At 41.7% G+C, this 14,165-nt stretch overlaps 1 protein-coding gene across 1 annotated transcript in view; it reads left to right on the forward strand.

The window, feature by feature from the left end:
• The window catches only part of LOC115174922 (gamma-aminobutyric acid receptor subunit rho-2), a 28,637-nt gene that overhangs the window by 8,998 nt on the left and 5,474 nt on the right, over nt 1-14,165 (forward strand). The window contains exon 3 of the mRNA XM_029733953.1: nt 12,606-12,673. Coding sequence (XP_029589813.1) covers nt 12,606-12,673 — 68 coding nt within the window. The remainder of the gene's footprint in view (nt 1-12,605; nt 12,674-14,165) is intronic.

The raw sequence follows: 14,165 nt of genomic DNA on the forward strand, positions 1-14,165 counted from the left end.
AACAGGTTATAGGCTACATGTGCACCACCAAGTCAGAGCAGTAGGTGAAATTAAGAGGGGTAAATAGACCAAATTATTAGGGTGAGGCACATGGGCTACTAACAGCTTACTACACAACATACACTTAGTATTACTTTCTTAGCTACAGTATACATATCTCCCTGGCATATTACATAATTTATGCAGCAACATTCAAGACATTTTTGGACTCACCTTGATGGCTGTGCTCACTTGAACAGGAATTTGCCTTCGTGGGCAAATTTGGCCATCAGTCTGGCCTTCTCTGGATTTATGGTGCTTCAATACAACTGGGAACTCTGAAAAAAACAAGGTCGAATCATGATGACGTCATTGATCTTCAGGTCGTAGCTCTAGAAAGAGGCCCGAGTTCCCGACTTACAATTCCTATTTGGATGACAGTTCCGGAATTCCTAGTTGTCTTGAACTCACTGAAGTCAAGTTAACAGTTGTTTTGAGCATGGCACAAATCTTGCTTCATTGACAGCATGGCCAATGTTGAATGTTTATCATTTTAAACTTGGAAAAGAGACACTCCCAGATTTGGGACCATACAGCCACTCCACTGAATAGCAGGCTAGTGATTGCTTTGCAGTGCTTGCAGTTAGCCACTGTCACTGATTCCTTCCAAACCACTCATTGTTGAATTTGCGATTTCCAGCTTGTTGTGTAATGTTTATGTCCAATGGCCGATGAGCACCGATACGTTTCATCTACATTTTCTCTTCCTTATTTCTCTTTATATGACAAGGATTAAAAAGGATTTGCCAGTAGATTGTCGACTTGATTCATGATGATGACTACTAGCTAATATTTTGAAAGTATGATGTTGACAGTCCAATCAAAGCTACTGTAGATATAATGTGATTTTACGTAATTTTATCTGTGGCCGATGACCTGAAGCCTTCTTGGATGGGCACTTCTAATGTAACTCTATGGCAGCACCCAAGGGGCTTGAATTTTCAAGGTGTACCATTAGACTTGGCGGTGACGTACTGTCCCGACGAGTGACAGAACACTGAGCTAATCATGGCGCAACTAGAGCACATTACCAACACCTACGCTCCGTATTTTCCGCTAGCTGCCCCACCACCACAGAAAGCACTGACCTAGGCTGAAACACCTGCATTTTGGAGCTGCCTTAATCAAGAAAACAAAAAAGAGACCATGTTTGTATGCGGCTTTATTAACACAATGATTTTATTTATTTTTACATTGTTTGCAAACTGATATGTGACACTTATTAATGTCAAAATAACATACAAAACAGGTAAGCTCAAAACAGGTGGGGAATGACAGGTCGCCACTGGATATTTCAGTAGTTTTTTAAAATACATTTGCTAAAATTTCTAAAAACCTGTTTTTGCTTTGTCATTATGGGGTATTGTGTGTAGATTGTAGAACAATTTAATCAATTTTAGAACAAGGCTGTAACGTAACAAAATGTGGAAAAAGTCAAGGGGTCTGAATACTTTCCGAATGCACTGTACATAGAATTCGCACTGATATAGGACCTAGGCCTACTGTAAACTGCATTATGGCTGAGCATGGACATGCCAAATGTTGTCAACAAGCAAGATTAAATTCACTAAAACGAGAGCGAATAATTCTAAGCAAATTCTAAACGAAACAACTTGTTTTAAATAGGCAATGTCTAAAAACCCTTACAGACACCATAATTGCTTCCCATGGGCATATAATATTTGAACAGCGCACATCCAAACTGTTCACAGTAGTTAGACAAAGATTGAATACAAATCGACAGTCTTGACCACTTCGCAATTGCATTGGGCAGGACAAAAAGTCTTTATTGAGAGGGGAGGCTATGCTTGGTTTTTAATCAAATAAAACAAAATGGTAAAAAAGTATTTTTTTAGGTTTCTAAATACAACGTACACAGGCACCAAATGCAGGGTAGTCTACTCTTGTTCGATCTGCATATGGGCAGTGTGCATCATGGGTGGATATGCTGCGTTTCCGCTGTCAAAATTCATGCCATAACCATAACCGTTACGTTAAATCCATCTTTTTGTTGGTCTTAAATATCCCTATTAGCGCTGCCTGAAATTAGCACTTTGGATCATGTTTTTAAGGACACACCTCAAATATTTCCACCCCACCCATCTGAGCGCAAGCAAGTTGATATAAGACCAGTAAATTGCAGAACCTGACGTTAGGCCAGTGCGGCAGTTTTTTCATAACAAAATTGCAAACTAACGTGCTATTTAAATTTGAATTTTAGACCCTGTTAGGGGGTCCCATTAGCCCATAGAAAACACATTGAATGACAGATTCACACATGGAATAACAGTCAAAAAACATATACCCCTTTTTTTGGGGCAAAAAAACTACTTCCATATACAGTACCAGTCAAAAGTTTGGACACACCTACTCATTCAAGGGTTTTTCTTTATTGTTACTATTTTCAACATTGTAGAATTATAGTGAAGACATCAACTATGTAATAACACATATGGAATCATGTAGTAACCAGAAAAGTGTTAAACAAATCAAAATATATTTTATATTTGTCACATCTACTCCTGCTCCCCCTCTCCGGCATTCGACATCGCCGGTTTACTAAACCACCAGTCCTGGCAACCATCATTATGCGCACCTGGCATCAATCATTACGCATACCTGCTCCTCATGATAACACACACCTGGACTCCATTTCCTCACTCATTACCTCCCCTATATCTAGCACTCTCTTAGGTTTATTGCCCAGGCAGTATTGATGTTGTTTCAGATCTGTACGCTACTATTGTTTCTTGTATTGTTCCATGTTTATTGTATTATTAAACTCACCACTTGCACTTGCTTCCTGACTCCCAGCGTCTACGTTACAGAATACAGCCTCAACAAATGGAAGCAGCATTCACAAGTGATAGGCTAATATTGTCACCCATCAGACCACTCTTGATTTCATCTTGTCTTTACATATACTAAATGATATATGTGGGAAATTTGTTTTGATTTAGAATGGACCATTGTCATGCAGCTGTCTCGAAACAGGGGCAGCGGAAAAAAATACAGTTCATCTATGCACTTAAATATTGAATGGAGGACACTTTTCCCGTGGCTAATTTTCATGCCAGCCAGGTAGGCTATACTGCTGCTGTAAAGAGAAGCAATGTGCTTAATATTAGGAAAAATAAATATAGTAATCCTAGCCTATAGAAAGCTGATGGGATCCTCCTCTTTTTAATAGAGGCCATCACTCTGTTTAATCAAGCAATTGTTGTTGCGCAACGAGCTCATGGGCTCTCATGAAGTGTTTGATTAGATTTTCGATTTACATTTGCATTGATGTCAGAGTTATTAGAGGAACAATAGAGTGCCAGGCAGTTAGCAAGTTTGGTAGGCTACAAATGACCATGAGCAGCATCGGAGCTTGGAGAAGCCTAATTACCGTGACTAAACAGTCACTTGGAATTTGACTGCCCTAATGACTTGTGACCAAATGGCGGTAACACCGTCACCGTAACAGCCCTAGGTGGAACTCAATATTAGGAAAGTCTTCCCAATGTTTGGTATACTCAGTGTATACTTCCATATTATTTTTTACCTGGTACCGGGCTACCTTCAGACGAGTCTTGTGAGACCTGTGGGCATCCTAGAGCAAAACAACCGATATGTACGTGTTCGTGGGAGTCTCACCTTCCGATAGTGTGTAGCCCAAACACTTCGGACGCTACAGACATTTTTGTGAGAAGACTGATTTTCAGGATGTCTCCTGGTCTGACAAACAACACTGTAGCACTGCCACCTTCCACCGCAGATGCGGAAGGCCGACATCAGCGGATGCAGTGGATTGAGATCTCTAGTTTAAATGGACAGATTTTTATGGGGATTTTTTTATTATGCTCTAGGCCTAGGGGACTTACAGATTTTGTGATCTTTCCTGATCTGCTGGTATTTTACAGCAACATTACATAATTGAGTACGTTTACATGCACAGTAATAATTCAATATTAAACTGATTATGGCAGTAGGCAGATTATGCAATAGTCATGTAAACACCTTACTCTGCTTATCTTAATCGGCGTGAGGTCAAAATCGAAGTAAGCATACACCGTTTAAACACCTGGTTTTCTGAGCAATCGTTCAAATTATTAGGACACGTAAACACCATAACCTTTCGTTCCACCAGTGTATTTGATCTGCGCATTTGCTAGCACCAGCCGAATGAGCCTCCCTCTTTAGCTCGATTGAAGTGAGTTCAGAAGAACTGAATGTATGCATCTTAGTAGTTTTCATATACAAACATTATATGTCCCAACTCAGAATCAAATATGCTTCCCAAAAATAACATGGTCGGTGTGGTAGAGCGTTTATTTTGATTGGTGATTTTCTGCATTTATCAGAGTGCCATCAGGTAACCTGATCTCAGATGTGTCCATGTAAACAGGATTATTAGGGAATTCGTTCTTCTTGCAAAGCATGTAAACGTTTTAATCAAACCATTAAATTAATCTGACTGTCCACAACAATAATCGCATTACCGTGTGCATGTAACCATACTCATTGTGCTGTACAGAGATCCGGATAGCTAGCGGTTTTCCTGACTCCTGTGTATGAGAAAACTGACTAAATTATGCTGATCAACCTGCTTGTTATTTTATTTTATCTGTATTTAACTAGGCAAGTCAGTTAAGAACAAATTCTTATTTTCAATGACGGCCTAGGAACAGCCATGAGGTGTTGTGAATGTGTTCATTTTGTTTTTTGTAGTAGTAGTTTCGGAATTTCAGTGTTATCTTTGAAGTCTTTGTAGCAGTCAGCTGACTGGGGAATTGCTTCCTCTGTCATCTTGACTTCCACAACAGAGACACTCTTGATGTCTGAATTCATCAGCACAGGCCATAGTGGCACAGGCCACAGGACAGGCCATAGTGTCTGGAGTTGTGTGCCCCCGTTGACAACTGTTTACCAGATCATAGTAACGTCCAGGGTTGCAAAATTCTGGTAACTTTCCCAAAATGTCCAGGTTATCCGGATCCCTGTTTATTCCCTCCTGATTCTGGGAATCTTCCAAACGGGATTCATAGAAAACCAGGGAATTCTGGGAAAGTTACTGGAATTTTGCAAACCTACTAACATCCCACTCTATGAAGAGACTGAAGAGAACAATATGTCAGTCACACAGGGCTTTGCTGTGGTCTCATCAGAATATCTTATACGTGAGCTTTAACAAACAACTATTTTCTAGGGGAACAGGAAAACTGATACGGAGTCAACTTGAGGTTAAACGCACAGTGAAAAGGTCAAACACATAGTTCTCCATTCTCTGGACAGGAGCCTATAATGACCCATAATGATTGTTCTAAGGAGTGGTCTTCTAAGAAGAGCACACCTCCCACAGCCACAGCCTCCACAAGTGCCTCAGCCACAGCCTCCACAACTCCCTCAGCCACAGCCCCCACACCTCCCACAGCCTCCACATCTCCCTCAGCCACAGATTCCACATGCCTTAGCCACAGCTTCAACACCTCACACAGCCTCCACATCTCCCACAGCCTCCAGATCTCCCACAGCCACAGCCTCCACATCTCCCACAACCTCCACACCTCCCACAGCCTCCACATCTCCCACAGCCACAGCTTCAACACCTCCCACAGCCTCCACATCTCCCACAGCCACAGCCTCCACATCTCCCACATCTCCCACAGCCTCCACACCTCACACAGCCTCCACATCTCCCACAGCCTCCACACCTCCCACACCCTCCACATCATAACCATGCCCTCCTGTGGCTCCAGATGGAGGGAGCACATGTAATCACTATGAATTAGAGATATGTTTCTTAAATAACCACCCCAATCCCTCGCTAGTTCCGTCTAATCCAGGGGAAGAGGCCGCGGGAGGTCAGGCTGTTCTCCCAGCAGTTGGCAGGTGTGGCGAGCAGCATCATCCACACAGGTCCTGGGAGGGGAGGTGGTCCCGGGGGAGCTACTGCCTGGGAAGCTGGTGCCTGGGTCCCTGGGTCTCTGCCCAGTTAAGGATCTGATAGATGGCATATGGTGTGAGTGAGGAATGACAGGGCACCCAGCTGGCACAGGGCGATGAATGAATATCCTCTCTTCCAGGTAACAGGCTAGGGGAGGCTGAGTGACAAGAGGCTTTAGTTACTAGCGATTACATAAGAGGCTTGCACTACGGCAGCGCAAGCAGATTAGACAATGGCAGGCGATCAGGACACTACCAAAATGCATAACACACATACAGTTGAAGTCGGAAGTTTACATACACCTTAGCCAAATACATGTCTTGAGATGTTGCTTCAGTATATCCACATCATTTTCCTCCCTCATGATGCCATCTATTTTGTGAAGTGCACCAGTCCCTCCTGCAGCAAAGCACCCCCACAACATGATGCTGCCACCCCCGTGCTTCACGGTTGGGATGGTTTTCTTCGGCTAGCAAGCCTCCCCTTTTTCCTCCAAATATAACGATGGTCATTAGGGCCAAACAGTGCTATTTCTGTTTTATCAGACCAGAGGACATTTCTCCAAAAAGTACGATCTTTGTTCCCATGTGCAGTTGCAAACCGCAGTCTGGCTTTTTTATGGCGGTTTTGGAGCAGTGGCTTCTTCCTTGCTGAGCAGCCTTTCAGGTTTTGTCAATATAGGACTCATTTTACTGTGGATATAGATACTTTTGTACCCGTTTCCTCCAGCATCTTCACAAGGTCCTTTGCTTTTGTTCTGGGATTGATTTCCACTTTTCGCACCAAAGTACGTTCATCTCTAGGAGACAGAACGCGTCCCCTTCCTGAGCGGTATGACGGAAGCGTGGTCCCATGCTGTTTATTCTTGTTTGTACAGATGAACGTGGTACCTTCAGGTGTTTGAAAATTGCTCCCAAGGATGAACCAGACTTGTGGAGGTCTACAATTCTTTTTCTGAGGTCTTGGCTGATTTCTTTTGATTTTCCCATCATGTCAAGCAAAGAGGCACTGAGTTTGAAGGTAGGCCTTTAAATACATCCACAGGTACACCTCCAATTGACTCAAATGATGTCAGTTAGCCTATCAGAAGCTTTTAAATCCATGACATAATTTTCTGGAATTTTACAAGCTGTTTAAAGGCACAGTCAACTTAGCGTATGTAAACTTCTGACCCACTGGAATTGTAAAACAGTGAGTTATAAGTGAAATAATCTGTCTGTAAACAGTTATTGGAAAGCTTACTTGTGTCATGCACAAAGTAAATGTCCTAACCGACTTGCCAAAACTATAGTTTGTTAACAAGAAATTTGTGGAGTGGTTGAAAAACTAGTTTTAACCTCTTTGTGCTAGACGTGCCGCTAGCAACCCACCTCGACAACATCCGGTGAAATTGCAGAGCACGAAATTCAAAATACAAAAATTGTAATATTAAACATTCATGAAAATACAAGTGTCATACATCATTTAAAAGCTTAACTTCTTGTTAATCCAGCCGCTTGTAACGGCTGTCGTGAGAGAGAGTAGACCAAGGTGCAGCGGAGTTAGTGTTCATCATTGAATATTTAATAGACGAAAGAACACTATACAAAAATAAGAAAACCGACAGCCAAACAGTCCTGTCAGGTGCAAAACACTAACAGAAACATTTACCCACGAAACCCCAACGGAAAAACAGGCACTTATGTGTGACTCCCAATCAGCAACAACACTCTACAGCTGTGCCTGATTGGAAGCCACACGGCCAAAATCAATGAAACAAACCAACATAGAAAAATGCACATAGAACGCCCACCCAATGTAACACCCTGGCCTAACCAAAATAAAGAACAAAAAACCCCTCTCTATGGCCAGGGCGTTACACCACTTTGTCAGATTTCAAGAAGGCTTTACGGCGAAAGCATACTATGTGATTATCTGAGGACAGCACCCAGCGTACAAAAGCATTAAAAACATTTTCCAAACCAGCAGAGGCGTCACAAAAGTTAGAAATAGCAATAAAATAAATCACTTACCTTTGAAGATCTTCCTCTGTTTGCAATCCCAAGGGTCCCAGCTACATAACAAATGGTCGTTTTGTTCGATAAAGTTCTTCTTTATATCCCAAAAAAGTATGTTTAGTTGGCGTGCTTGATTCAGTAATCCACCTGTTCCCCCTCGGTCAAAATGCATACAAATGAATCCCAAAAGTTACCAATAAACTTCGTCCAAACAAGTCAAACAATGTTTCTATTCAATCCTCAGGTACCCTAATATGTAAATAAACAATACAATTTAAGATGGAGAATAGTGTGTTCAATACCGGAGATAAATAATGAAGTGTGCACCCTCATCCACGCGCGCCACAAGACTACAGTTAAAATGAGAGCCACCTTGAAAAACTACAAATTGTAGCTCATTTTTCAAAAAACAAGCCTGAAACCCTTTCTAAAGACTGTTGACATCTAGTGGAAGTCATAGGAACTGGGAGGATTTCCTTTTATTTTCCCATAGACAGGCATTTCAATGGGTGGTCACCAAAAAAAATTCCGGATGGATTCTCCTCGGGTTTTCACCTGCCATATCAGTTCTGTTATACTCACAGACATTATTTTTTAACAGTTTTAGAAAGAAACTTCAGAGTGTTATCTATCCAATACTACCAATTATATGCATATCTAGCTTCTGGGCCTGAGTAATAGGCAGTTTACTTTGGGCACCTCAGTCATCCAAACTTCAGAATACTGCCCCCTATCCCTAAGAAGTTTCCAACCTAAGTGTATGTAAACTTCCGACTTCAACTGTATGTATTATGTGTTACTTGTGCTTTTTATGTGAACCTTTAACATGGGTTAGATGAAATGGTGTGCTATATAATTGCATAGAGAACTGATTTATAGGATCTATGGGCTGTTTAAATAAATATGACTTAATTTGGAGAAATTCTCAAATCAAATTTTATTTGTCACATGCGCCGAATACAACAGGTGTAGGTAGACCTTACCGTGAAATGCTCACAAGCTCTTAACCAACAATACAGAAAAAATAGAAAAAATAGTAACAATACAAATAACAATAACAAGGCTATATACAAGGGGTACCGGTACCGCGTCAATGTGCAGGGGTACAGGTTAGTCCAGATAATTGAGGTAATATGTACATGTAGGTAGTGGTAAAGTGACTATGCATAGATAATAAACAGAGAGTAGCAGCAGCGTATGTGAAGAGTGTGAAGGAATGTGAAAATGTGTGTGTGTGTGTGTTGTGTCAATATGCATGTGTGTGTGTGTGTGTTTTGTGTGTGTGTTGGGGTGTCAATGTAGTATGTGTGAGTGTGTGGTTAGAGTCTAGTGAGTGTACATCGAGCCTGTGCAAGAGAATAGGAAATAGGAATAGATAAGAATAAAATAAGGGGGTCATTGTAAATAACCGTTCTATGGCTTGGGAGTAGAAGCTGTTAAGGACCCTTTTGGTTCCAGACTTGGCGCTCCAGTACCGCTTGTCGTGTGGTAGCAGAGAAAACAGTCTATGACTTGGGTGGCTGGAGTCTTTGAATATTTTTAGGGCCTTCCTCTGACACCCCCTGGATGTCAGGGAGCTTGGCCCCAGTGATGTATTGGGCCGTACGCAATACCCTTTGTAGCACCTTGCGGTCAGATGCTGAGCAGTTGCCATACCAAGCGGTGATGCAACCAGTCAGGATGCTCTCGATGGTGCAGCTGTAGTCGATGAACAGCATTCTCATGTAGGTATTTGGCGTTCTTGGGCACAGGGACTATGGTGGTCTTCTTGAAACATGTAGGTATTAGAGACTGGGTAAGGGAGAGGTTGAACATGTCAGTGAAGACACTTTCCAGCTGGTCAGCGCATGCTCCGAGTACACGTCCTGATAATCCGTCTGGCACTGCAGCCTTGTGAATGTTATCCTATTTAAAGGTCTTAATCACATTGGCTACGAAGAGTGTGATCACACAGTTGTCCGGAACAGCTGGTGTTCTCATGCATGGTTCAGTGTTGCGTCCCTCAAAGCGAGCATAGAAGGCATTTAGCTCCCCTGGTAGACTCATGTCACTGGGCAGCTCGAAGCTGGGTTTCCCTTTGTAATCCGTGATAGTTTGCAAGCCATGACACATCCGATGGGTGTCAGAACCGGTGTAGCAGGACTCAATCTTAGTCCTATATTGACGCGTTTTCTGTTTGATGGTTCGTCGTAGGGCGTAGCGGGATTTCGACATAGCGTGTCCGGATTAGTGTCCCGCTCCTTGAAGCGGCAGCTCTAGCCTTTTGCTCAGTGCGGATGTTACCTGTAATCCATGGCTTCTATTTGGAATATGTACGTACGGTCACTGTGGTCACTTATTATTGAAGCCGGTGGTATACTCCTCAATGTCATCGGAAGAATCCCGGAACATATTCCAGTCTGTGCTAGCGAAACAGTCCTGTAGCTTAGCATCCGCTTCATCGGACCACTTCCGTATTGAGTGCATCGCTGGTACTTTTTTGCTTGTAAGCTGGAACCAAAAAGGTTTATCCTATGGGGACAGCCGAATAACCCATTTGTAACCCTTTTTTCTAATACTGTACGAAGAATATAGATGAAAACTCTCTTGGTAAATAGTGTGATCTACAGCTTATAATGAGGTACTCTAACTCAGGTGAGCAAAACCTTTAGACTTCCTTAATATTAGAGATCACACACCAGCTGTTGTTGACAAAGAGACACACCCCACCCCCAATCTTACTGGAGGCTGATGTTCAGTCTTGCCGATGCACGGAAAACTGAGCTAACTGTATATTATCCATGTCCTTATTCAGCCACGACTCGTGAAACATAGGATATTACTGTTTTTAATGTCCTGTTAATAGGATAGTCTCGAACAGAGCTCATCAAGTTTATTCTCCAGTGATTGCAAGTTCGTCAGTAGAACTGAGGGGGTAAATGCGGATTATCCACAGTCTCGCCAGGCATCCGACTCGCCAACCTCTGTAGCGGCATCTCCTCTTCTTATGAATGACGGGGATTTGGGCCTAGTCTGGGAAGAGCAGTATATCCTTTGCGTCCTACTCATTAAAGAAAAAATCTTCGTCCAGATCGAGGTGAGTAATCACTGTTCTGATGTCCAGAAGATCTTTTCGGTCATAGGAAACGATGGCAGTAACATTATGTACAAAAAAAGTTCAAAACAACGCAACAAAAACACACAAAATAGCACAATTGGTCAGGAGCGCTGAAAACGGCGGCCATCCCCTCTGGCACCATTTTGAGTCCATATACTCGCAAAGTCCTGTGTGGCTCAGTTGGTAGAGCATGGTGTTTGCAACGCCAGGGTTCGATTCCCACGGGGGACCAGTACGGAATTTTTTTTAATGAAATGTATGCATTCACTACTGTAAGTCGCTCTGGATAAGAGTGTCTACTAAATGATTTAAATGTAAATGTAAAACCACAATCTATCACTCATGACTCATCCCCCGCAATCAAATTAATATTTGAAAATATGAGTGTGTGGGTTTGCCCTCAAACGGTTTTTGATATTAGCTGTAGATTATCTGTAGCTGTAATATCGTGTAGTAATAATTGGAGTCTTGCTGGGATTGTGGTGCTGATCAAAGGAAAAGGATACCAGCGATAAAGAGGAAGAAGTACTGCATGTAGAAGATATGGAAATCCCATGAGCTCCAAGTTAAGACCTAAACTCAAAGGCTTTTTTCTCCTACACTAATACAATGCAGTAAAAAAGTTTACGCATTTTGTGGTGTTAGAGTCTGAAATGTTGACACTTTTAATGTATTTACATTTTTCTACTGATCTACACAACTTACTTCCCAGGGTTACAATTGAAAGTGTGACCATTTCAGACTCTAACACAACAAAATGTGAAAACTGCACAGGGGTTCACATGCATTTTCACTGCATACCATACACTGAGTGTACAAACATTAAGAACACCTGCTCTTTCCATGACAGAGACTGACCAGGTGAATCCATGTGAAAGCTATGATCCCTTATTGATGTCACTTGTTAAATCCACTTCAATTAGTGTAGATGAAGAGGAGGAGACAGGTTAAAGAAGCATTTTTAAGACTTGAAACAATTGAGACATGGATTGTGTATGTGTGCCATTCAGAGGGTGAATGGGCAAATCAAAATATTGAAGTGCCTATGAACAGGGTATGGTAGTAGGTGGCAGGCGCACAAGAACTGCAATGCTGCTGGGTTTTTCACGCTCAACAGTTTCCCGTGTGTATCAAGAATGGTCCACCACCCAAAGGGCATCCAGCCAACTTGACACAACTGTGGGAAGCATTGAAGTCAACATGGGTCATCATCCCTGTGTAATGCTTTCAGTACCTTGTAGAGTCCATAACAAATTGGCTGTTCTGAGGTCAAAAAGGGTGAGGTGTGCAACTCAATATTAGGAAGGGGTTCCTAATGTTTGGTATACTCAGTGTATATCAAGAGAAAGTTGCATTTTTATGTTTGATATCTGATGTCTCTGTGACACGCTTTCACACTAACTCACCTTAAACCATTTATGTCAACTCGCAAAGGGAACCTGTGTTTTCACCTGAAACCTTGTCTGCTGAATATGAGGACACTGATTATCAGGAATATAATCAGAACAAAAATAATCTCATTCTTGCGACTGTTGTTTTGCAGGCCCTGCTGTCCCTGTGGGAGTGGATGTTCAGGTGGAGAGTTTGGACAGTATATCAGAAGTGGACATGGTAAGTGAATTGATAAACAAACATTGAACATTTTAACATTTCAATTAAGTCAATGTTATCACAGGTCAGTGGAACATTTGAGGTGGTCATTGTGATAATGTTTAAATTAATCAACTATTGGATGCAATGGGTAGAGATGCTAGCCACTCCTACAACAAATTGAACCCCTGAAAATGAATGGGTCATTCACAATCTGCCAACAGGTGTTTTGCAGCTGATACGCTATAATCCACTATATTTGTCATGCTCATTAATCTCTTATTCACAGACGGATAATGAAAATGGATAATAGAAGCACAGTGCTAGAAATGATGTTTTATGTTCAAACGAAAGACCGTGTGCATGCTTCACCACAGTAATATAATTAAATGGAACTTCTTTTCTAAGCTGCAAATTGGAGTCCAAACAGCAGTCCTGATGTTCTGTAAGCCTCTGTGTGGGAGGATAACCAAGGATTACATTTCATTCAGATCTCAGTATTTGTATATAATTGTACGAAAATAGACAGGGCAAATTATTGCTTTCAAACAATGACTTTCCTTAATCATATAATGTAAGAATGATGGAGGACAAGTGTGGTCAGTCAGACTTATCAGCCATGCCATTATCATTATGCAATGTTACAGTGGTCTATATTTGTTAAATGTGTCTACATTTGCTGTTATACACGCATTCTATGTAATGACAAAGGTACTGAAGTGGGCACTGGTTTTTCGTTGTTGTCATTATTGTATTAAGTCATTATTTCAGATCTATATGAGTTTGAGTCTCTTAAAACAGGTGTGATGAGTGCAGATGCATGAAGACAGGACACACCAAGAGGATTTATCAATGAGACAGACAGCATGGGGGCTGGGGTCATCGTTGTTTTATCAGACCTCAGTATGTATGGGTGAGACATAGTTTGTACTACACAGAAGGAAATAGAGATACAATAACAAACGCAAGAACACCTCTTGGAAAACATGTTTTTCTTCTTCTTCCTTGGGAAAAAAATGGAGCAACACCAATGATTTCATTATGTAATGCTGCGAGGTGAATTGAAAAGAGGATGATCTGCTGTGGTAGATAAAGTGGTGTACTCGGGCATAAAATAGATCCGTTTGCCTAGATACAGATCAATGAGCAGATAGGGAGGAAAGGGATATGTGTGACCAATGCAACCTCTAACCCAAAGCTGTCATTACTGTATGCGTCTCATCATCACTATTGTCAACTCTGACGGCCCTCTCTGGACATATTACATAATATGTTCCCTACTTATACTGAGAACATATGTCTGATCATAAACCTACGCTGTAATCCAGGGACAGGGTGAGACCCTGGTAATCCCAATATACAGTGCATTGGAAAGTATTCAGACCCCTTGACTTTATCACATTTTGTTGTAGCCTTATTCTAAATTTGATCAAATTATTTTCCCCCTCATCAATCTACACACCATACACCATAATGAAAAAGCAAAAACAGGTTTTTAGATATGTGTGCAAAT

Source organism: Salmo trutta, chromosome 35 (assembly GCF_901001165.1).
Source record: "Salmo trutta chromosome 35, fSalTru1.1, whole genome shotgun sequence".
Lineage (NCBI taxonomy): Eukaryota > Metazoa > Chordata > Actinopteri > Salmoniformes > Salmonidae > Salmo > Salmo trutta.